Below are 21,309 nucleotides of genomic sequence, written 5' to 3'. Positions count from 1 at the left end.
ATTTGTAACATTTTATCTCTTCCTTTGTATTTAGTAACTGTAGGCCCAGTGTTTGGATAGTTGCACTCTTTCAAGCATTGCATATGCATTGAGTGCTTAGCATGCAGAGCACTGTTCTGAGTGCTTGGGAGAGTACATTAGAGAAAATTAGACATTTAATACAATCATTGTTCTGCAGTGAAGAATCACTGAACTTTGCACCTGGCACTCAACCCTTGTGAGAACTGATTCACATGTAATTTTGTCTTGAGTTTCTTCCTCTTCCCTGTGGGCCTGCCCCAGAGCATTTCCGATATCATTTGTGAGAAGCAATGTGGCTCAGTGGAACAAGCATGGGCTTTGGAGTCAGAGGTCATGGGTTCAAATCCTGGCTCTGCCTCTTGTCAGCTGTGTGACTTTGGGCAAGTCACTTAACTTCTCTGTGCCTGAGTTACCTCATCTGTAAAATGGGGATTAAGGCTGTGAACCCCACATGGGACAACTTGATCACCTTGTTAACTCCCCAGCGCTTAGAACTGTGTTTTGCACATAGTAAGCGCTTATAAATGCCATTATTATTATTACTATTCATGGTGAGAGGCAGGGGACAGCCAGTTTCGCCCCAGCGGAATTCCGGCCTCTCAGTCCATGCCCTCGGAGGCCCCCTCCCGTATCCACACTTTACTTGTGTGGGCAGGGCAAAAATGCAATTCTTTTAAGGCCGCATCTTATTTATATATTAAATATGTAGACCTTGCAGTAAGACTTTAATGCTAAATCAATAGTCAAGTTTATTATCCAAATGTAATTAAGCTGTCGTATTGATGTCTGTTAGAAATCTTGACTGGCTTTTTTTCTGGAGAGCCAAAGGGCAGCATCATTTTTTGAAAGCAGCATTGTGGCATCTACACCTGACTCTTCCCAAGAAGCTTTGTTCAAGAAAATTCAAATATGTCAGAGAACACGTGGAGACAAGATAACTTCAAGGCATGATATCTTTGCACAAAAAATGGCTCTCTGAATCCTTTGCAATTCCCCATTGTTTTGAACCAACTGTAGGTCTGTGAGGGAGTAGTTGAGGTTGGTTAGGTCATTCATACCCTCGGTAAAAGCTTTTGGTGTCTTTGCGGTCTAGCACTGCAAAGTTATTCATTGCTGGATTATCTTATTAAATGACCTTAAGAGGATGGCCTAAATGAAAAGGAAAGGTGGTTCGTTTTTTTTCTCCACTGAGGTAGAGGAGGAAAGATGGCACAATAAATGCCTGACACGGTGCATTTATTTAGGTGATGGCTGCTTGAGTCTAAAATTCCAATGAAATAATAGTTTCTCACCAAGTCTCAGTAAGCACTAAAGTTTTCATTTTCCTCTCCTGACAACATTACTTTAAGGGACTGTTGGCACTTGATGTTCTCCATTCATTCATTCAGTGCTGTTTATTGAGCACATTATAATAATAATGATGGCATTTGTTAAGCACTTACTATGTGCAAAGCACTGTTCTAAGCGCTGGGGGGATACAAGGTGATCAGGTTGTCCCACGCAGGGCTCACAGTCTTAATCCCAATTTTACAGATGAGGTAACTGAGGCTCAGATAAGTGCAGTGACTTGCCGAAGGTCACACAGCAGGAATGTGGCAGAGCCGGGATTCGAACCCACGACCTCTGACTCCAAAGCCCGTGCTCTTTCCACTGAGCCACGTTGCTTCTCTATCTAATATATCTATTAATATAACATATCTAATTAGTATTAGGCAATTTTACCCTAAACAGAGGGGCTTGACGTTTCCCCATATTCAGTACATCGGCACGTTAAACTCTCAGAACTCCTATTACCAGAGAATATAAAAATGTTTTTCTGATTACCCAGGGATTACCCCCAGTTCTGTAGCAGACTTTGCAAAATTACGTTATGCAAAGATAGAGAAGATTCAAAGTAGGGAACTCCACCATCTTTGAGGTGGTCTGTTGTTATTTTGGAAACCAAAAAGGAAACACAGGGACAGAAAACAATTGCCTAATTAGAGACCAAACAACAACTTCAATTCCTAGCTGATAGAGGAAAAAAAAAGGTTTGTAAGCATGTGTAGAGCACTATATCACAATGAACTCCACCCTTCGCCCCACAGCACCTATGTTCATATCCTTACACCCTGTCGTTTCCCCTACTTGTAATTAATCTGAATGTCCATCTTCCCCTTGTAGATTGTAAGCTCCTTGTGGGCAGGGATCGTCTACCAACCCTGTTATGTTGTACTCTCGCAAGCATTTAGTGTACTGCTCTGCATACAGTAAGTGCTCAAAAAATACCACTGATCTGTTGAGTGATATATTATCCACTGATCCAAATCTGTTTCTTTCTTGGACCTTGGCTTATGGCACAGTCTATGGCTGTATCTCATGTCCCTAACCTAGCGTGAACCTCATCAGGGATCTGAGCTGCTCAGGAAGCAAACATACCGATGGTTGTTTTCATCATTTGCTTTACACTTAGTAAGCACCATTATTATTATTATTATTATTATTATTATTATTATTATTATCTGTTCAGAATAGTAAGAGTCACCTGCCCTGCTAAATAGGGTTTGACAACCGCACATCATTATTATTATTATTATAACATTTTAGTATTTCAGTGCTTATTCTGTTCTAAGCAGTAGCTACAAGTTAATTAATTCATTCAATCATTTATTGAGCGCTTACTGTGTGCACAGCCCTGTACTAAGTGCTTGGGAAGTACAATCCAGCAACAAATAGAGACAATCGCTGCCGATCACAGGCTCCCCATCTAGAAGTGGGGGAGACAGACAGCAAAACAAGTAAACAGGCATCAGTTAATCAAGTTGGACCCAGTCCCTGCCCCACATAGGACCCCTCTCCACTCATTTGGGAAGCAGCGTGGCTCAGTGGAAAGAGCACAGTCTTTGGAGTCAGAGGTCGTGGGTTCAAATCCCCGCTCTGCCAATTGTCAGCTGTGTGACCTTGGGCAAGTCACTTAACTTCTCTGTGCCTCAGTTACCTCATCTGTAAAATGGGGATTAAGACTGGGAGCCCCACGTAGGACAACCTAATCATCTTGTAACCTCCCCAGGGCTTAGAGCAGTGCTTTGCACATAGTAAGTGCCATTATTATTATTATTTATGACAGCCTTAAGTAGTGGAGAGTGATGCTACCCGCTTACCTCAACATTCATTCATTCAGTCATATTTATTGAGCACTTACTGTGTGCAGAGCACTGTGCTAAGGGCTTGGGAAGTACAAGTTGGCAACATAGAGAGATGGTCCCTACCCAACAGCGGGCTCACAGTCTAGAATGGGGAGACAGATGACAAAACAAAACATATTAACAAAATAAAATTAATAGAATAAATATGTACAAATAAAATAGATAGAGTAATAAATACGTACAAACATATATACATATATACAGGTGCTGTTGGGAGGGGAAGGAGGTAAGGCGGTGGGGATGGGGAGAGGGAGGAGGGGGCTCAGTCATTCATTCAATCGTATTTATTGAGCACTTACTGTGTGCAGAGCCCTGTACTAAGCGCTTGGGAAGTACAAGTTGGCAGCATAGAGAGACAGTCCCAACCCAACAGCAGGCTCACAGTCTAGAAGGGGGAGACAGACAACAAAACATATTAACAAAATAAAATAAATAGAATAACTATGTACAAATAAAATAAATAGAGTAATAAATACGTACAAACATATAAACATATATACAGGTGCTGTGGGGAGGGGAAGGCGGTAAGGCTGGGGGATGGGGAGGGGAAGGAGGGGGCGCAGTCATTCATTCAATCAATCGTATTTATTGAGTGCTTCCTGCATGCAGAGCACTGGACTAAGCACTTGGGAAGTACAAGTTGGCCAAATAGATGGTCCCTACTTTCCAGACGAGGCCACCGTCTGGGTACAGGGTACCAGAAAGCAGGGAGAGGGAATGTGGATTGAGCGAGGGCATAGCTTTCTTCAAGCTGATGGTTAGTCCCATTGCAGAGCTATTGCTGAAAGCATTTTTCCTTAGACTTACTTAGAACACAGATCCTTGAATAATTGGGGGTTTGAAGTGATCCCAGTTCACAGTGTCCTGCGCCTTTCTTCTGTCCCCAGCTGAACTGGATGCCCAGCACACCCAGAAGGCGCTGGACATGGAACACACCCAGCAGATAAAGCTTAAAGAACGCCAGAAATTTTTTGAAGAAGCCTTCCAGCAAGACATGGAACATTACCTCTCCACGGGTTACCTGCAGATAGCAGAGAGACGAGGCAAGTGGGAAGCTGCATGGCTTAGTGGAAAGAGCACGGGTTTCCTAGTCAGAAGACCTGATTCCCAGCTCTGATTCCCAGCTCTGACACTTATTTGATCTGTGACCTTGGGGAAGTCACTTACTTGCCCATTAAATCCTACTCCCTCCTTAGACTGTAAATCCCATACTGCTAAACACTGTATTAAGAGCTAGGGTAATAATAATGATGATGGCATTTATTAAGCGCTTACTATGTGCAAAGCATTCTTCTAAGCGCTGAGGAGGTTACAAAGTGATTGGGTTGTCCCTCGGGGGGCTCACAGTCTTAATCCCCATTTTACAGATGAGGTAACTGAGGCCCAGAGAAGTTAAGTGACTTGTCCGAAGTCACACAGCTGACAGTTGGCGGAGCCCAGATTTGAACCCAAGACCTCTGACTCCAAACCCCGGGCTGTTTCCACTGAGCCACACTGCTTCTCTTAGGTACAAGATAGGTTGGACAGAGTCCCTGTCTCACATGGGGCTCATGGTCTAAATAGGAGGGACTACAAGTATTGAACTCCCATTTTACAAATGAGGACACTGAGGCACTAAGAAGTGAGGTGACTTTCCTTAAGGACCTTAGCATTTAGTACGTGGTACAAAGTAAGACCTTAACAGGTACCATTGAAAAAAAAAAATACCTCCACCTATCATGCCACGCAGTTCAAGGTCTTCTTCTGTTGGGGTGCCAAATAGGGCACGTTCCAGAGAAGCCAACTAGATTTTCTGCACTAAACTGTGGTTTCTGCTCTCCTCCTCCATATTTAGGACCTAAAAGGCATACAGTGTGATTAGGTAAATGCTCTCTTCTCCACCACGGTTTTTCACCTCCCAACCCGTTTTATTTATCTCAGTTTGGGTAATGCTAAAGTCTAGGATTTCCTGTCTAGTGTGGAGTGGAGATTTTTCTTCCATTTTGAGACTGACAACTCCATTTTACCAGTGGTGATGATGGAAATTGAGTGATATCATGAGATTTGTCTTTGCTTTCTGAAAAGCCTAAGTCTTGCAATGGAGTTTCAGAGGCAGAGTCAAGTAAAGCATGTGATCTACTTGGCAAATTTTGAGACGAAAACTCTTTTATCTTTCAGGCAGGCTGATTTTCTGCATCAGGCTGGTTAACACCTCCTTTTTCCAATTCTTTTGAGACCTAGAGTCATGGCTTTTGTGACTTGCAGGGCATTTTGCTTTAAAATGCAAAGTGGGGACCCTATCACTGCCCCTCTGTTTTCAGACTAGCTTAGGGTGAAGGACAGTCCTTGAATTTCCCCCAAAGAAGTGTCCTGGGGCAGCTGGATTAATATGCTTTGCTGTGGCAAGCAAAGGGCCAGACACTGAAATCTGAAATCAAAATGGGCTAAAGTACCAGATTGGTGGTTTTAATCTAGGTGTTTTCTTCTCCTATTGAGTTAATAATAATAATGATAGAGAAGCAGCATGGCTTAGTGAAAAGACTTTAGGCTTGGGAGTCAGAGGTCATGGGTTCTAATCCCAACTCTGCCACTAGTCTACTGTGTGACATTGGGCAAGTCACTTAACTTCTCTGTGCCTCAGTTCTCTCATCTGTAAAATGGGGATTAAGACTGTGAGCCCCACGTGGGACAACCTGATTACCTTGTATCTACTCCAGTGCTTAGAACAGTGCTTGGCACATAGTAAACACTTAACAGATACCATTTAAAAATAATATTAATAATAATGATTGTGATGTTCGCTAAGCACTTACTACACGCTAAGCATTAGGAAGCACTGGGGTAGATACAAGACAACCAGTGAACACAGTCTAAGTAGGAGGAAACCCAGGGATTGAATCCCCCATTTTGCAGATGAGGGAAGTGAGGCACAAAGAAATAGTTTGCCTGAGATCACCCAGGAGGTAAGTGGCTGAGCCAAGATTGGAACCCAGGCCCATGCTAAGTCACAGTGTGGCCTAATGGAAAATGACACCTTTCTTCTGATTGTTCCCTCTGCTTCCTCAAGGCCTGGAACCTGTGACTTTTCTCACTTTACACTCACAAGTTCTGACTTCCACCTCTGGCTTGCTAGGTCAGACCCTGTGTGATCTGACACTCCCTCTTACCTCCAAGATATACTCTACAAGCACTCCCAGCTGCCACCTCGAAGATCAATGTATCGAAAAGTGAATTCCTCTCCCCGGCCACTCCCTGACCTTCCCATCCCTAAGAGTCCCATGATTAACCCTGATTCCTTTCCCTCCTTCACCTCACGTTCAGTATCCCCCTAAGTCCAACTGATGTTTCCTCTTCAACAGTTCCCAGACCCTCTCTCCCTCCCCTCAGTCCAAATGTCTGTCACCCTGGTCCAGCCAAGTCCCAGCTAGATCCGAGATTAGCCTTCTCACCCATGCCTGCCCTGTGGGAGAACCCCTGCTGGAGGGCCCATCTGATTCACTGTGTTCTCTTGTGCTTACTGCAGAGCCCATCGGCAGCATGTCATCCATGGAGGTGAACGTGGATATGCTGGAACAGTTGGACCTGATGGACATGTCGGACCAAGAGGCGCTGGATGTCTTCTTGAACTTGGGAGGCGAAGACAACCCCGCATCCTCCCTGGGGTTAGGTAAGAGTGTCTTATTTCCCATTCAGTTCCCACCCATGGAGTCTCTCCCGGCGCTTAGTACAGCATTTGATAAGTACTACTGCTAGTCTTACTAACCTTTTTTCTTTTAATATGGTATTTGTTAAGTGCCTACTATGTGCCAAGCACTGTACTAAGCATTGGGGGTAGACAGAAGATAATTAAGTTGAACACAGTCTGGGTCCCATGTTAATCCCCGTTTTACAGATGAGGGAACTGAGGCACAAAGAAGTGAAGTGACGTGCCCAAGGTTCACACAGCAGAGAAGTGGTAGAGCTGGGATTAGAATCCAGGTCTTAGGCCATGCTGCCTCTCCCTAACTGCAGACAAACTGCCTAAGCCTCCCAGGGCAGCGAGGACCTGCACCGCCAGACTCGGCTGGAGTACCAAGGGCTTCCCTCCTTATCTCTCCCTCTTCCCACCAAGACATGCAGTTGCAGGATGGGGTTTCTGCCCTTCTGAGGCCTAGAGGTTACCCCTTGTTTCCAGCCCCATCTCCTCTCCCCTCCAAGCCTTCCTTTCCCAGGTCTCTTAGAGCATGCCACACTTTGGAACAGGCTTTCCAAGTGGCCTCAACCAACTCCGCAACATCCAGCTAAACTGGGCCATCCCCTCCCCGTGACTGCATCTTGAGCCAAAGGTCAATGATGTGACCTGCTGCTCTGAAGTGTTTCCTAGCCAGAAAGGTGGCTTTTTTAAAAACAAAAACAAAACCAAAAATTTCCATTTTAGCCCCCAAGCAGGAGTCAGAGCCAGAATTCGAGTGTTTGCAGCGGCAACTGTCCCACCTATTGTAGTCATGCACTTGAACAGCTGCTGAGCAAATCTCTTCTGTCCCAAGCTCTAAACCCACTCAAGTCTTCTGGCCGGCCAGCCTTCACAAGAGGTGCCACTCTCACCCTCCTCTTCCTCCCCAGTTCTCTCCTCAGCCCCTGGCCTAGAACTTTGTCAAGTTATAATTAGCCTCTTCCTCTGCTGGCCTTAGTGAATTATGAAGCCTCCAAATCAGGGGAGAGGGTAAGTGCTCAGAGCCCACAGGGGTACAGCCTCTATCAAATCTAAAACGGTGAATTGTCCAGTGTGGGTTTAAAAGGTGGGAGGGGGGACTGCCCTGAGGAGAGGAGAGGGGTAGGAGATTCTCCCACAGTTCAGAGGGCTCAGTGAGCAGCAGCACCAAATGGATGACGATACAGCCACTGTGGAGACCCTCTCACTCTCCGCCTCCCCTACCACGAAGCTGTTGGGCCTCAGTGGAGACCTGCTACCTGACTCCAAGTGTAAAGGCCCTGTTTCCTCCTCTCTCTGCAGGGCTTGAATCCAAAATATGCCAGCATGAGCTAAACCTCCAGGTCCCAAACCTGGAACAACCGAGAACCAAACCATCCTGGTCGTCCTCTACCTGCACCAACTCTGCCAGTCAGGATGTTAGCGAAGGAGGAGAGTCCCCAGTGGTCCAGTCTGACGAGGAGGAGGTTCAGGTGGACACTGCCCTGGCCACTCTCACTACCGACCCAACGGCCAGCCCAGATGGCAGCAAGGAAAGTGACTCTCAGACTGCCTGAATCCTGGCCGGGGTCCCAAACCGCTCCGGCCGCTCAGCCGGGGTCTGGCTGGACTAGTGGACTTTTGAGAAAATTGCCAACAGCTGAATACGTCCTCCAAGCACCCACGATTTTCTCCAACAATAAGATCCAAGGGGTTTGAGCACCTTCAGATTATACTGAAGAAAATTCTCACAGGGGGTGAATCCAGGATTTTGTTTCCACAGTGTTCCCTGCAGGAGGCTGGAGACTTCCCCGCCTCAACCCTGCAGGGTTTTGCTTTTTTTCTTAAAAGAAGACAGTCTCCGGGGTGATGCGAAGAGACAAAGCCAACAGAGGGGCAGCGGCACGGTGGGCCCAACACAACGTCTACTCAACCCACGGGTCGGCCACCGCCTCAGGGATGGAGGGAGCTCAGCTTCTGAATACGACATTGCTCCCATACCTCAGGCCCTTTGTCCCTCAAGCTCAAAATCCAGCCATCTCTCACTCACCTTCCTTCCATTTCCACCTATGCCGTGCCCAGTGTGGCGACGCCGATGCCGGTGGCCCACCAGAAACCCAAGACCGACTCTGAGCCCCGAACCCGGAGGAAGGCTAAGCCTCACGGAACCCAACAGGAAACTGGCATCACCGAAAGTGACTAATCCCCGCTCCTCGTCCACGCTGCCTGTGGTCTGTAAAATTGAAGCCGATGTCTAAGGTAATTATCTCCTTCCCCCACAGCCAACTGTGGACTCGGGAAGTGGGGGCCGGGGGCATGTGGGAAGTTGGGGGCCGCCCCAACTCACCTCTGGCATAAAGTGGCATCCAAGAGTTGCGACCTGGGTTTGCCTCAGCTTGCATTCTTCTCGCTAAAGATTGGGTGGGGTTAGAAAGGGGTAAGGGGAAACTGAGGAGGGGCGGGCACAGTCACCCAACCCCATGGGCATGAGGACCCCCCGACCCTTCCCATCTTACTTTGGGTTGGGTTTCAGAAACCGCTTCCATCCAAGCACTCATCTTCCATGAGACAGACAAATGTCCAAAAAACTTTTGTTTTTTATTAAACCTTGTAGTACAAACCTGAAAAGTAAACAAAAACTGGCAATAAACAACATGAAGTCTTTCCTTACAAGGAAAGAGAGCAGAGCAGCGCTAATAAATTAAATGTCAAACTGTAAGCCATAGTCAGAAGTTTACTGTCCAAAAGAGGGGAAAAAGTACACAGCAAGGACATAAAAATTGGACAACCACATTGGAAAACACTCGACTCTGTTTATGTTCTTGTTAAATATTCCAAAACAGTTCAGTCTTCTGCAACAACAACCAACAGATTGTATTCTAGGACTTTCCTGACAGTCTTCTCCTGGCAAGCTCAGTGCAATATGGGTAGCTACGGTATTGTGCGATTCAATTATGAAACAAAGAACAGTTTGTGAAAACATTTTTCCCTTTTTTATTCCACACATACTGTACACACAACCGGAAATGGGAACCGCTACTCCATTATTATTTTTTTGTTGTTCAGTGATGTAAGCAGCACTTATAAATGTTACAAGAAAAACCCTGTAAGCATCCAAACCAACCGATGAAGAAACTGAAATGTAAGGCTTTTCTTCATCTTGTCTCTTCACCCCACTCACCCCATCCCACCCACACCCCCACCAAGAAAAAAGCTCAAGTATTTAAAACAATTTACAGGCTTATGTACAAAAGGGATGTGATCTTTTTCCTCTGTTGTTACAACATGAACAAAAAGAAAACAAGGAGGAACGCAAATGCAGTTTCACATTCAAAAAAGAACTACGCAGGTTTCCTAGTGGCTCTAAAATGTGATCTGAGAATGAAACAAATTCCAAAAGAAAGGTTAATGCTGACTGTGTGAAGCTGTGAACCAACAGCAGTGGAATGGAATGTTTGTTAGAAAGATTGCACATCTATGACAAAGAAGCACTTACGGCTTCAATCGCTTGGTTTTTTTTTTTTGTCCTTTTTTTTCCTCCACTTAAGGATGCTATTGAAGGGTGGTTTTTTTTGATAAAGTAGCCAACAGCACCAAAAAAATAACAAGAATAGATTTCCTAATGAAATCAGGCACAGTTTTCCCTCCTATGACTCCCCCAAGGCAGGCAGTGTTTTCTTCCCTCTTTTTTTTTCTTTTTTTTTTCCCTTAAACAGAATGCATAGTGATGCTGGTAAAAAAGAACCTAGTCACTCCCAATCTCATCATTTTTGCCTACAGTCAGGGAACAGAGTCTGTTTTCAGCTGCCAAAACCTCCTAAAGAGAAAAGAATGGGTCTCCTCCGATTAAAAAAAAAAAAAAAAAATTACTAAACTCATCTTGCACGTGACAAAAGAAAAGACAGCCAAAGTAAAGCAATTTCTTTCAAGTTTTTTTTTGTCTCCTATCCCTTTTCTCTCTAGAAAATCTGCTCACATGACTGGAGAACAAATTAGAAAACACATCAAACTTCAACCTACTCAAAAATGGGTTAAAAGCCTTTTTCCCCCACTTACCAAAACAAAACAAAACAAAACAAAAAACAACCAAAAAACCCAAAAGACAAAAACAAAACGAAACAAAACAAAAATTCCTTAGCTGGGGGGCGGGCAATACAAATTAGTATCTCATCTGTCCCCTCGGCGGTTTTAAAACAGTGAATATACGGCAGTCTCCAAAATCCGACTGCAGTATCTAACTATCCTAAGTACAAAAAAATTCAACAGTTTAATGCTAAAACAAAATTAGTTCTCTAAAACCAGAAGAAAGTCTTCTTTAGAGCTAGTGCAAAGACAGCTTGTATTCTACAGCAAGTACTCCAAACTAGGATATAATAATTACAAAAAATATATATAAATTGACAGCATGAGTGTTGGCATTTCAGGATGAACTTGCAGCACTTTTGGATGAGCTGGAGGAGGTCAGCCGGGCGGGGGGCACATCCACCGTGGCTCGCTTGCGGGGGCCTCGTTTGGGCGGCGGCTTGCTGAGACGGTGCTCGACACTGCCGTTCTTCCTGGACGCCTTCCCGCAGATCTGATTGACCAGGCTGATGATCTGTTCCTGGGCACCGGGTGGGAGAGGGAGACCACGGCATCAGCGAAGAGGAGGAGGAGAAGGTCGTGGGAGTTTCTGGGCCCACGTGAGGGAGCGCAGAGGGACTGGAAGCTGGCAGGCAGAATCGGACGTGGGGGCTTTCTGCCCACCCTGTTCCATCTGCCCAGATAGACCAGGCCTGCCCGGTTCAAAGGGTCCTGTGGTCAGCGGGCGAGTAGCCAGGCCTTGGGTAGATGGAGCCTGGGACTCCCACACCAGCCTGGCAAGGGAACCAGGGGGTGCCTGGCTGCCCCCACAACTGGCTTGCAAAGCGTGGTTACCCGGAGTCCCCTCCCTCCCTGGACTGGGGCGGTTTCTCTTTCGGGGAACAAACAATGCCCCTACTGACACTGTGAAACTTGTCCTCAATCCCCAGGGTGCTGCACAACTCCAACAAGCCTTGGCTGGGACCCCAAGGCCGCCCAAGGATGCCTCCTCTTCTCTCTCTTCCCTCTCACCAGGGTCCTCCCATCATCCCGGGCTCTGAAAGCTCAGGAGAAAGGGAGCGGTAGGCTTCCCGGCTTGGGAAGGGGGTGAGCCACCAGGGGAAATTCAGTCAATTGTATTTATTGAGTACTTACTGTGTGCAGAGCACCGTACTAAGTGCTTGGAAAAGTACGATACAACAGGAAACAGTGACATTCCCTGCCCACAACAAGCTCACAGAGTGCAGAAGCCAATAAAGGCTTGGCCACAGTGGGCCAGAGATAAGGGCCAGCGTGGCTCTGCCCTTCAATCAATCAATCAATCATATTTACGGAGCACTTACTGTGTGCAGAGCACTGTACTAAGCGCTTGGGAAGTACAAGTTGGCAACATATAGAGACGGTCCCTACCCAACAGTGGGCTCACAGTCTAGAAGACTTCTAGAAGAATGGCCCTTCGCCATTCTGCCTCTGCCAGCTCCACAGAGGCACGCAGCAGGAGGCCTCAGTGAGGTCCAGGCCTCTGCTCAGAATGCAGGCAACTGCCACAGCCAGACACAGGGAATATCGAGCTGAGGGTGGGCATCGCCTAGGCGGTGGCGGGCGGCAGGGAAGGGGGGAACGATCAAAAAAGAAGCATCTAGACCGAAGTTCGGATGGGACTACAGTCTAAGGGCAAGAGCAGAGCAGAGCAGACCATGGGTATCAGACCTCAGACAAGGGATCACAGTCCTGGGCAGGAGCAGGCTCAGACACCCAAGAGTTCCACGACCCAGCCAACCGGGCAAAACGCCATCATTATTATTAAGGCCGAGGTGCCAGACAACAAGACCCCCTCCCACTGGACACATACCTCCTAATTCCCTAAGGGCCCTGGCCTGGAGCACCCCAGGGGCTCCCCAGACCTGGCCACCAGCCGGCCCCCAGGCTGCTGCATTCGCCGGCACTAACCTCGTCATAGCGGTACATCAGCTTCAGACCCCGACAGGACTTCTGCTTCTCCACGTGATGCAGAGCACACTCAAGGCAGAACACGACATTTTCGTTTTCCTGCACTACCTGGGAAGCAAAACAGGAAAGCGTTCTGGTTCGAGGGAAACGTGGAGTACCCGGGCAGGGAGCCCCTCGCCACCACCTGGGCTCAGCAATGCATTGTGGGAGAGTATAATAATAATAATGGTATTTGTTAAGCGCTTACTCTGTGCCAAGCACTGTTTTAAATGCTAGGGTAGACAGAGGGTAATCAGGTTGTCCCATGAGCGGCTCACAGTCTTAATCCCCATTTTACAGATGAGGTAACTAAGGCCCAGAGAAGTGAAATGATTTGCCCAAAGTCACAGAGCAGACAAGTGGCAGAACAGGGATTAGACGCATGTCCTCTTACTTCCAAGCCCGGGCTCCTGCCTCCCTCCTTCCCTGGGCTTGGTGCGAAGGCCGCTGGGGGGGGACAGGAGGAGGGCAGAGTAGTGCATCATGGGAGGCGAAGGGTTTGATTTCAGCTCAGAGCTAGCCTGGCCAGTGTACAATGTCCACCAACTCCTAAAGCTCCAGGGAGGAAAGAGGTGTGTGGTCACTCGAGAGGGCAAGTGGGACATGTCTCTGTTGACCATTCTGGGTGATGGCGGGAGGTGAGGGGTGGGCTGCTCTCCCGCTCCGAGTCCAGGCCCAGCCCGAATCCTCCTCTGGTGGTGCCAGTTTGGCTGGGGAGGAAGAGGATGGGGCACACATCCCAGGCGGATCCTGCCATACAGCAGGTCTGGGGGCTGAGAGAAATGAGACCTGGTCCAGACAAGGTCAGGCTGCAGGTAAGAAGATCTTCCTGGCAACAGGACGGCCTCCATTGGGGGCAGCACCTCCACCTAGCTGGGGGAGCTGGGCAGCAACAGCCCAGTGGCCCAGTTGCCCACAACTCTGATCCACAGCCCAGAGCAGTTTGCCGATGTTGGCCCTGTCTCCTGGAGTCATGACCCTGCCACAGAATTCCCAGTGTTCCCTTTCAGCTCTAGGGCCGGGGGGACGGAGGGCAGACGGGTGGCCACCAGAAAACGGCTCTGCCAAGCCCCCTGCTGCGGGAAAGGCTGGAGAGGGAAGAAAACGCTGCTCTGCCTGCAGGGAGCACATCTACCAAGTATGGCATGGTCCTCTCTTGAGTGTTCAGGATAGTGCTCTGTTTACAGTATGCGCTCAGTAAATCCCACAGAAGGATGGACTGGTCAATTGGTTTGCCATCTGACAGAAGCAGCGTGGTTCAGTGGCAAGAGCCCAGGCTTTGGAGTCTGAAGTCATGGGTTCGAATTCCGGCTCTGCCAATTCTCAGCTGTGTGACTTTGGGCAAGTCATTTCACTTCTCTGGGCCTCAGTTCCCTCATCTGTGACTGTGAGTATCAGGAGGGACAATCTGATCACCTTGTAACCTCCCCAGTGCTTAAAACAGTGCTTTGCACAGAGTAAGCATTTAATAAATGCCATCATCATTATTATTATCTGCTGTGTGGCTGGGAGTGGCCCAGCCCACCTTCCTGTCCCACCCCTGCCTTGGTGCCTCCGCACCCCGGGGCGGGGCTCGCTCACCATGGACAGGTAGCACAGGTGCTGGCAGATCTGGCAGCGCCGCTCAGACGTCTCCAGCTGCAGCCATTTTCGAGGCTTTTTCTTGCCATCCGCCGCCGAGCCGCCGCCACAACCACCGCCGCCACCGCTGCCGTCGTGGCTGCCGTAGCGCGCCGAGGAGTGGAGGCCGGCTTCAAACAGCTGCCGTCGCTGCCGCAGCTCCGTGTCCCTGCCCGGACAGAGACCGCGCGGCCCCCGTCACCGGTCCGCTCGCCCCGGCCCCGCCGCGGTCTCCGGGCAGGCAGTCCGACCGACCGGCCGGCCCCAAGGCGACAAGACCCTGGCTCCGCCGCTGTCCCTCCACCCCGGAGACTCCCCCGCCAGCCCACCCATCCTAAGACAGAGAGCCCGTGGGCATGGCGGAGCTCATGCATGTGCGCCCGTGGGCACACACAGAGACCAAGACCACTTTAAACAATGCTTGCAGTTAACGGGCTATTTGTCAACACGCCAGCCAGCATCGGAGCGGCGGCGGAAAGCGGAGCGCTGGCCATCGGCGCTCGCCGGGCCTCTCCCCTGGGCGCAGGGGATCCGGCCAGCGGGCGCCGCTACAGGGTGGGAGAAGAAGAGACAGTTACACAGCAAGCCGAGCCCCAGGACACAGGCCCGTTGGCTCCAGGGGCCGCTCAGACAAGTGCCCCAGGCCCTGGGGTGGGCAGAAAGGGAGGTGGGGGTGGGGAGAACCCCTCCCCATGTGTAGGCTCCCGCTGAGATCCATCCCGCGTTCAGCTGTCCGTTCCTTGGGGTCGTGACCCTCGCCGGGAGTCCCGCTCCCCTAGACGGCATCTGTCCCTCGGCCACGGGAGGAGGAGGCCAGCCTCAGTGCTCACCGGGGTCAGGCGGATACCCCCAGCCTGCTGCCCGGGACAGCCGGAGGTAAGGTGGTCCCGGGGCAGTCTGCAGAGCATCTCTCTGGGGAGGCCAGGAGCCAGCCGTTACCTGAGCTCGTCCAGAAGCGCGGAGATTGTGCTGAGAGCGGGGCCGTTCTCCTTCTTGGCTTCCACGGTGGCGATCTGGTACAGTAACTTCTCCATGGAGAATGGCTTGGCGATGTGCCGGCGCTTCATCTCCTGAAGGGAGCGGCACGGCGTCAGGCCGGCGCAGCCGGGAGCGCGGGGAGCCAGATCCTGCCGGGGAGGAGGAACGGGGGGCACGCACGCCCACCGTGGCCTGGGCCTCCTGCCCGGCAGGAGAGGAAGGAGAGGCTTTACTGTCCAGAGGGGAGAGGTCACAGAAGATGGCCGCAGGACGTAAGGGGGGATGGGGTGGTCTGTCATCGCAGAGGAGGCACAGCCCTGGACCCAAGGTGGGCCGTCACCAGCCTCCCTCAATCTCAGTTCCCTCATAATAATACTAATGACTGTATTTGTCAAGCGCTTACTATGTGCAAAGCACTGTTCTAAGTGCTGGGGGGAATACGAGGTGATTAGGTTGTCCCACTTGGGGCTCACAGTCTTAATCCCCATTTTCCAGATGAGGTAACTGAGGCTCAGAGAAGCTAAGTAACTTGCCCAGGGTCACACAGAAGATGTGGTGTAGCCAAGATTAGAACCCATGACCCCAGACTCCCAAGCCTGGGCTCTTTCCATTGAGCCACGCTGCCTCATCTGCAACCTGGGGATAAAAATCCACCCACTTAGATGGAGAGCTTCATACGGGACAAGGACCATGCTTAATAATAATAATAATAATAATAATAGTGGTATTTGTTAAGTGCTTACTGTGTGCAAAGCACTGTTCTAAGCGCTGGGGGGATACAAGGTGATTAGGTTGTCCCACGAGGGGCTCACAGTCTTAATCCCCATTTTACAGATGAGGGAATTGAGGCCCAGAGAAGTTAAATGACTTGCCCAAAGTCACACAGCAGACAAGTGGCAGAGCCAGTATTAGAACCAAACCCAGGCTCTTTCGACTGAGCCACACTGCTTCTCTGATTACCCTGTATCTACCTCAGTGCCTCACAGGGTGGTTGGCGCACAGTTAGCACTTAAGAAACGCCGTCGTGATAATTCATTTCTATTAGATGGGGCAACTGGCAGGCCGGAAAACAGCTTCTGAGCCCACCCAGTGGGAAGGCTACTAAGGACGTAAAAGACGATCCTCCCTGTTCGCTATAGGAGTGGGGAGGGAGGCGCTGATCGTTTACTTCACTTCACTTCTCTGGGCCTCAGTTCCCTCATCTGGAAAATGGGGATTGGGACTGTGAGCCCCACGTGGGACAACCTAATTGTCCTGTATCTCCCCCAGCGCTTAATACAGTGCGTGGCGCATAATAAGCGCTTAACAAATACCATTATTATTATTATTATTATTACTTTATTATTATTATTATTATTATTACCCCGCAGGAGGAGCCGGATAGCAAGTACCCTGTCTCCCTAAGGGCTCTGTCCAGTGCTGGGGAGGGGTCCCTGGGGTGCGGGGTCCCTGGGGCGCGGGCCCGCCTTACCTTGGCCGTTTCAAAACCCATACTTGTCCACTGGGTGGTAGCAAAGTGCACAGTTTCAGAAACGCTGTAGCCGCAACACACTTTAGACACAAAGGATCCCGGGAAACAGACCACAAACTGGCCACTTTGCTGTACAGTACGATGCACTTTGATGCCCTCCTTGCACAGCACCTCCGGGGAGATCTGGTTGGGGGGGAAACGGGGGAAATGAGAAGCTGGCCTAGCGGGACAACCCAGAGGATGGGGGGTTATTCCTGCGGGAGGGCCTGACTCCTAGCTACATTCATTCAATCGTATTTATTGAGCGTTTACTGCGTGCAGAGCACTGGACTAAGCACTTAGGTTCTGCCCCGCACCTGCTGGATGACCAGAAGCTGGTCACTTAACAGCTCTGTACCTCGGTTTTCTCCTCTATGAAGTGGGGCTGAAACACCCACTGTCCTCACACCGGGAGCTTTATGTGGGGCAGAGACTGTGTCCGATTTGAATAATAATGATGGTATTTGTTAAGTGCTTACTATGTGCAAAGCACTGTTCTAAGTGCTGAGGATACAAGGTGATCAGGTTGTCCCACGTGGGGCTCACATTCTTAATGCCAATTTTACAGATGAGGTAACTGAGGCACAGAGAAGTTAAATGACTTGCCCAGAGTCACACAGCTGACAAGTGGTAGAGTCAGAATTACAACCCATGACCTCTGACTCCCAAGCCTGTGCTCCTTCCGCTGAGCCACGCTGCTTCTCTGAATCTTGGGTCCACCCTAGAGCTTGGTACACAGTAAATGCCTCATAAATATCATTACCATTCTGTTCACTCTCAAATGGTTTGGAATTGGGGTGGTCCGGAATGACCTCTGGCTCTTTCCAATCCTAGGATTGTAAGACCCAGGAGCAGTTTTTCATTAAAGATTTGATGGTGATCCTTTGAGAAAACAAATGATCGTTCCTAGTGGCAATCATTAAGTCTGCGGTTTAAAGGGTGGTAGCTCCCGGGATTGAGCAGGAAGCAAAAAGCTGGGGAGGTGAGGGAGACGGGGCCCTACGGGCAGCCATGCTGCCCGGTTGCCTATTCGCCTGCCCAGCCCAGGGTCCCTTGAGAGGAGGGAAGGCGGCGGGCCAGCTGCAAGCAGATGGGACTGAGCGGTCCCCAGCTCCGACGCCAGCCCTTGCCCTGCCCCGGGCACCCGGCCGGCCCCGGCGGCTGCTGGGACCATTCATCTGTCTCCCCTTCATTTGGGGACTCCAGCACCAGCAGCAGAGGTCGGCGGCAAACATGCCTGCCCTGCGCCATCTTTGGAAATAAGACAAAAGAGGGCTCTCCCGGTTTCACACTGCCGGGCACCGAATGCTGCAGCGACAGGGAGCTGGGCCAGACGGAGACAACTCTCCTGCCCTGCCCCTATTTCACAAGACCCTGTGACTCAGAGTCCCCTGGTTTTCTAGGGGTGGGGCAGGGAGCAGGGTGACATGCTGGCATGACAGCGTGGCTGGCAGAGGCCTGCAGGCTCTGGCTGTGCCGAGGAGCGTGGGGCGGGTGGACCCCCCCAACCCCTGGCAACATTGATGACTTTCCCAAGCCAGAGCCCTTCCCTGGGGATACGTGCTGTGTGCTTTGCACCCAGTAAGTGCCCTCTCAACCTCCCGGGGCCCCCGAAGCCCAGGTCAGTGACTCGGCCTGGGAGATGGGGATTGGGCCTGGGCCGCGGGTTCGAGTACCCCGGAGCCAGCGGCCCCGCTGGACGTACCATGACGTTACTTTCAAGCATCTCCAGGCCCGGGGTGCCATTGGCTTGTAGCAGGGTGTGGACCACATCATCAAGCTTGTTCTCTTCCTCAGCAGGAATGCAATACCTGGTCAGGGGAGGGGGAGGGAGAAAACAGAGGCCATGAGGATGCAGCCCATCGCCCCCTGCCCCCTTATCAGCGCGTCCACTGAATACATCCTGGCACAAAGCCCCACCCCTAAGTCTCCAGGGTCAGCGCTATGGGCTGGCAAGCGAAATGGCTCCACAACCCCGTGCCCAGCTGACACAGGGCTGCCTTGCCCACCAACCACGGGCTCCATCACCAGCCTGGGGCCTTCCCACCTATGGGGCAGGGGATGTCTCCTTGAGAAGGGGGACATATTGAATGGGTTCTGGCCCAAATGAATCACCCCAGTAAGAGGATAGCATTGTTGCCATGGAAATAAAGCGGTGAGGTTACACTGGGAAACTGTATGATGAAAGCAACTAGCAAATGGTTCTTGGTTAAAAAAAAAAAGTCCTCATAGGTATCCTGTGGCACTTAACAGCTAATGATTTCAGAATCCTGGGACCCTGTGTATTGGGCCCATAATAAGAAAAATGGTAATAATAATAATGGTATTGGTTAACCACTCACTATGTCAAATGCTGGGGTAGATACTCATTATTCAGGTAGGACACAGTCCCTGCCCCTCAAGGACCTCAGTCTAAGTAGGAGGGAAAACAGGAATTGAATCCCCATTCTTCAATTGAGGAAACTTAGGCCCAAAGAAGTGACTTTGCCCAAGGTCTCACAGCAGGTAAGTGGTGGAGCTGAAATGAGGTCCCAGGCTCCCAGACTCCCATTCCCGTGCTCTTTCCAACAGGCCATGTTGCTTCCCAAGAACTAGCTGGGTCCTGAACTCAGGTTAATCCTAATGCCCACACCTGGTCTTCAAAGCAGTCTTGGAAATAGCCACTCATCTGCTTCCACTCCTAGATTGTAAGTTTGCTGTGGGCAAGGAAATGTGTCTGTTATCCTATACTCTCCCAAGCACCTAGAACAGTGTTCTGTACACACTAAGCACTCAATAAATATGACTGACTTTGACTCCCAATGCACCTCCACACAGAAGAGCAGGCAGGTGGGACAAACTGATCTGGGAGGCTGTGTTAAAAACACAGAGGAGGAGAACCGCGGATGTCAAAAGATACACAACAGTGTCTTGCCTCAAGGGGACGGGCCGTCAGTAGACAGAAGGACAAAGCTCCAAAGGATCAAAGTCGGCTGTTCAAATAAGACCGTTCATTTTTATGTATTTAGCTGGGGTTCCACCCGCAAAGAGCAGAAAGTCCCTGGGACTTTACGAAAGAGCAACACAAGGCAGGCTTGAACACCAGGAAGGCCGTTGGCATCTCTCAAAATCGCACCCCAAGCTACTATTCTAGCCCTTGGGAGACCAGAGACCCAGGGCTCTAAAACCTCTCTCTCCCCTGTTCTAGGTGGGCAGCAATCAAACTCTCTGGTAACCAAACAAAGCGCGTGTACACATGTTCTCAGGGTGGGAGGACAAACTTTGAATGGAACAGAGAGAGATCCAGCCTACTTACCAAATACAATCAGCACCAGTGTGTAAGTAGTCAATGTATGGAAGGTGATTTTGGTCTCGAGACCAGCATGAGGTAGAAAAGACCATGCCAATATTTAGCCAGGGAATTGTCACTCCTAAAACGAAAGAGTTTTCTGAGAATTAGATGGCTTTCCCCCAGAAACCACACCCAGAAACCAGCTACCCTTCCATTTCCCCATCCCCAAAATGGATGCCAAAAAGGAGGTGGAAGTGGACAGTTCTCCATTTCCCGGGGTCTGCATCTTCTCCCAGTGCTGTAAAGAATGGGCTTCAGAAGCAGGGATGTGCCCAGCCCCAACCTGGCTCTGTAGTGTGCTGTGGGAATTCCGGGAATGCCCACGGGTCAGGGACCAAGAGGAGGATGACCCAAACCAGCCCTTTCCCAGTCACCCATGGGCGTCTTTGTGAGGGCGAGCAGAGGAGAGCAGAGCAGAGCAGAGCCGAGCAGAGCAGAGTGCCGTCCTCACTGCTTTGGAAACAAGCTTCTCAGAAGAGGGTGGGACGACCCTCCCTGTGCTCTGGGATTTCAAGGTGGCTGTTTACTTGTTTTGACGTAAATACACCTACAATTCTATTTATTTACACTGATGCTATTGATACCTGTTTACTTATTTTGATGTCTGTCTCCCCCCTTCTAGACTGTAAGCCCACTGTGCGTAGGGATTGTCTCTGTTGCTGAACTGTACTTTCCAAACGCCTAGTACAATGCTTTGCACACAATAAGCATTCAATGAATACGAATGAGAGAAGGTAAGTGACTGTTGCCAGGTTCCTTAATGTGGCATGTGGGGTCTGGAGCTAGCTTACCAGGCACAGCACCAAGATGACGCAGGATGGAGCCTGTGTTATTGGGAAGGACTGTAAGATTCCATCCATGCCTAAAGCAGAAGATCACAAAGATGGAGTCATTAGAAAGCCTCCTTCCTCCCACCCCGGCCCCAGAATCCCAGGTGTACACGATGGGGCAGATCCCAACTTCA

The 21,309-nt window shown here is 50.0% G+C and overlaps 2 protein-coding genes across 2 annotated transcripts in view; one reads left to right on the top strand and one right to left on the bottom strand.

Annotated features, from left to right (window-relative positions):
• DTNBP1 (dystrobrevin binding protein 1) overlaps window positions 1-10,068 on the top strand; it is a 78,660-nt gene extending 68,592 nt beyond the window's left edge. Inside the window, exons 4-6 of the mRNA XM_038768090.1 lie at window positions 4,094-4,249; window positions 6,709-6,852; window positions 8,179-10,068. Of these exons, the coding sequence (XP_038624018.1) occupies window positions 4,132-4,249; window positions 6,709-6,852; window positions 8,179-8,432 (516 nt within the window). The 5' untranslated portion in view covers window positions 4,094-4,131 and the 3' untranslated portion in view covers window positions 8,433-10,068. The remainder of the gene's footprint in view (window positions 1-4,093; window positions 4,250-6,708; window positions 6,853-8,178) is intronic.
• Window positions 10,069-10,561: 493 nt separating this feature from the next.
• The window catches only part of JARID2 (jumonji and AT-rich interaction domain containing 2), a 229,804-nt gene continuing 219,056 nt past the window's right edge, over window positions 10,562-21,309 (bottom strand). The window contains 8 exon segments of the mRNA XM_038768089.1: window positions 10,562-11,458; window positions 12,868-12,975; window positions 14,488-14,695; window positions 15,466-15,596; window positions 16,976-17,158; window positions 18,720-18,825; window positions 20,310-20,424; window positions 21,137-21,207. Coding sequence (XP_038624017.1) covers window positions 11,276-11,458; window positions 12,868-12,975; window positions 14,488-14,695; window positions 15,466-15,596; window positions 16,976-17,158; window positions 18,720-18,825; window positions 20,310-20,424; window positions 21,137-21,207 — 1,105 coding nt within the window. The 3' untranslated portion in view covers window positions 10,562-11,275.

Source organism: Tachyglossus aculeatus, chromosome Y2 (genome assembly GCF_015852505.1).
Source record: "Tachyglossus aculeatus isolate mTacAcu1 chromosome Y2, mTacAcu1.pri, whole genome shotgun sequence".
In the NCBI taxonomy this organism is placed as follows: Eukaryota; Metazoa; Chordata; class Mammalia; order Monotremata; family Tachyglossidae; genus Tachyglossus; species Tachyglossus aculeatus.
The sequence above is the reverse complement of the archived record's forward strand: the minus strand, read 5'-3'. Positions and strand labels throughout refer to the sequence as shown.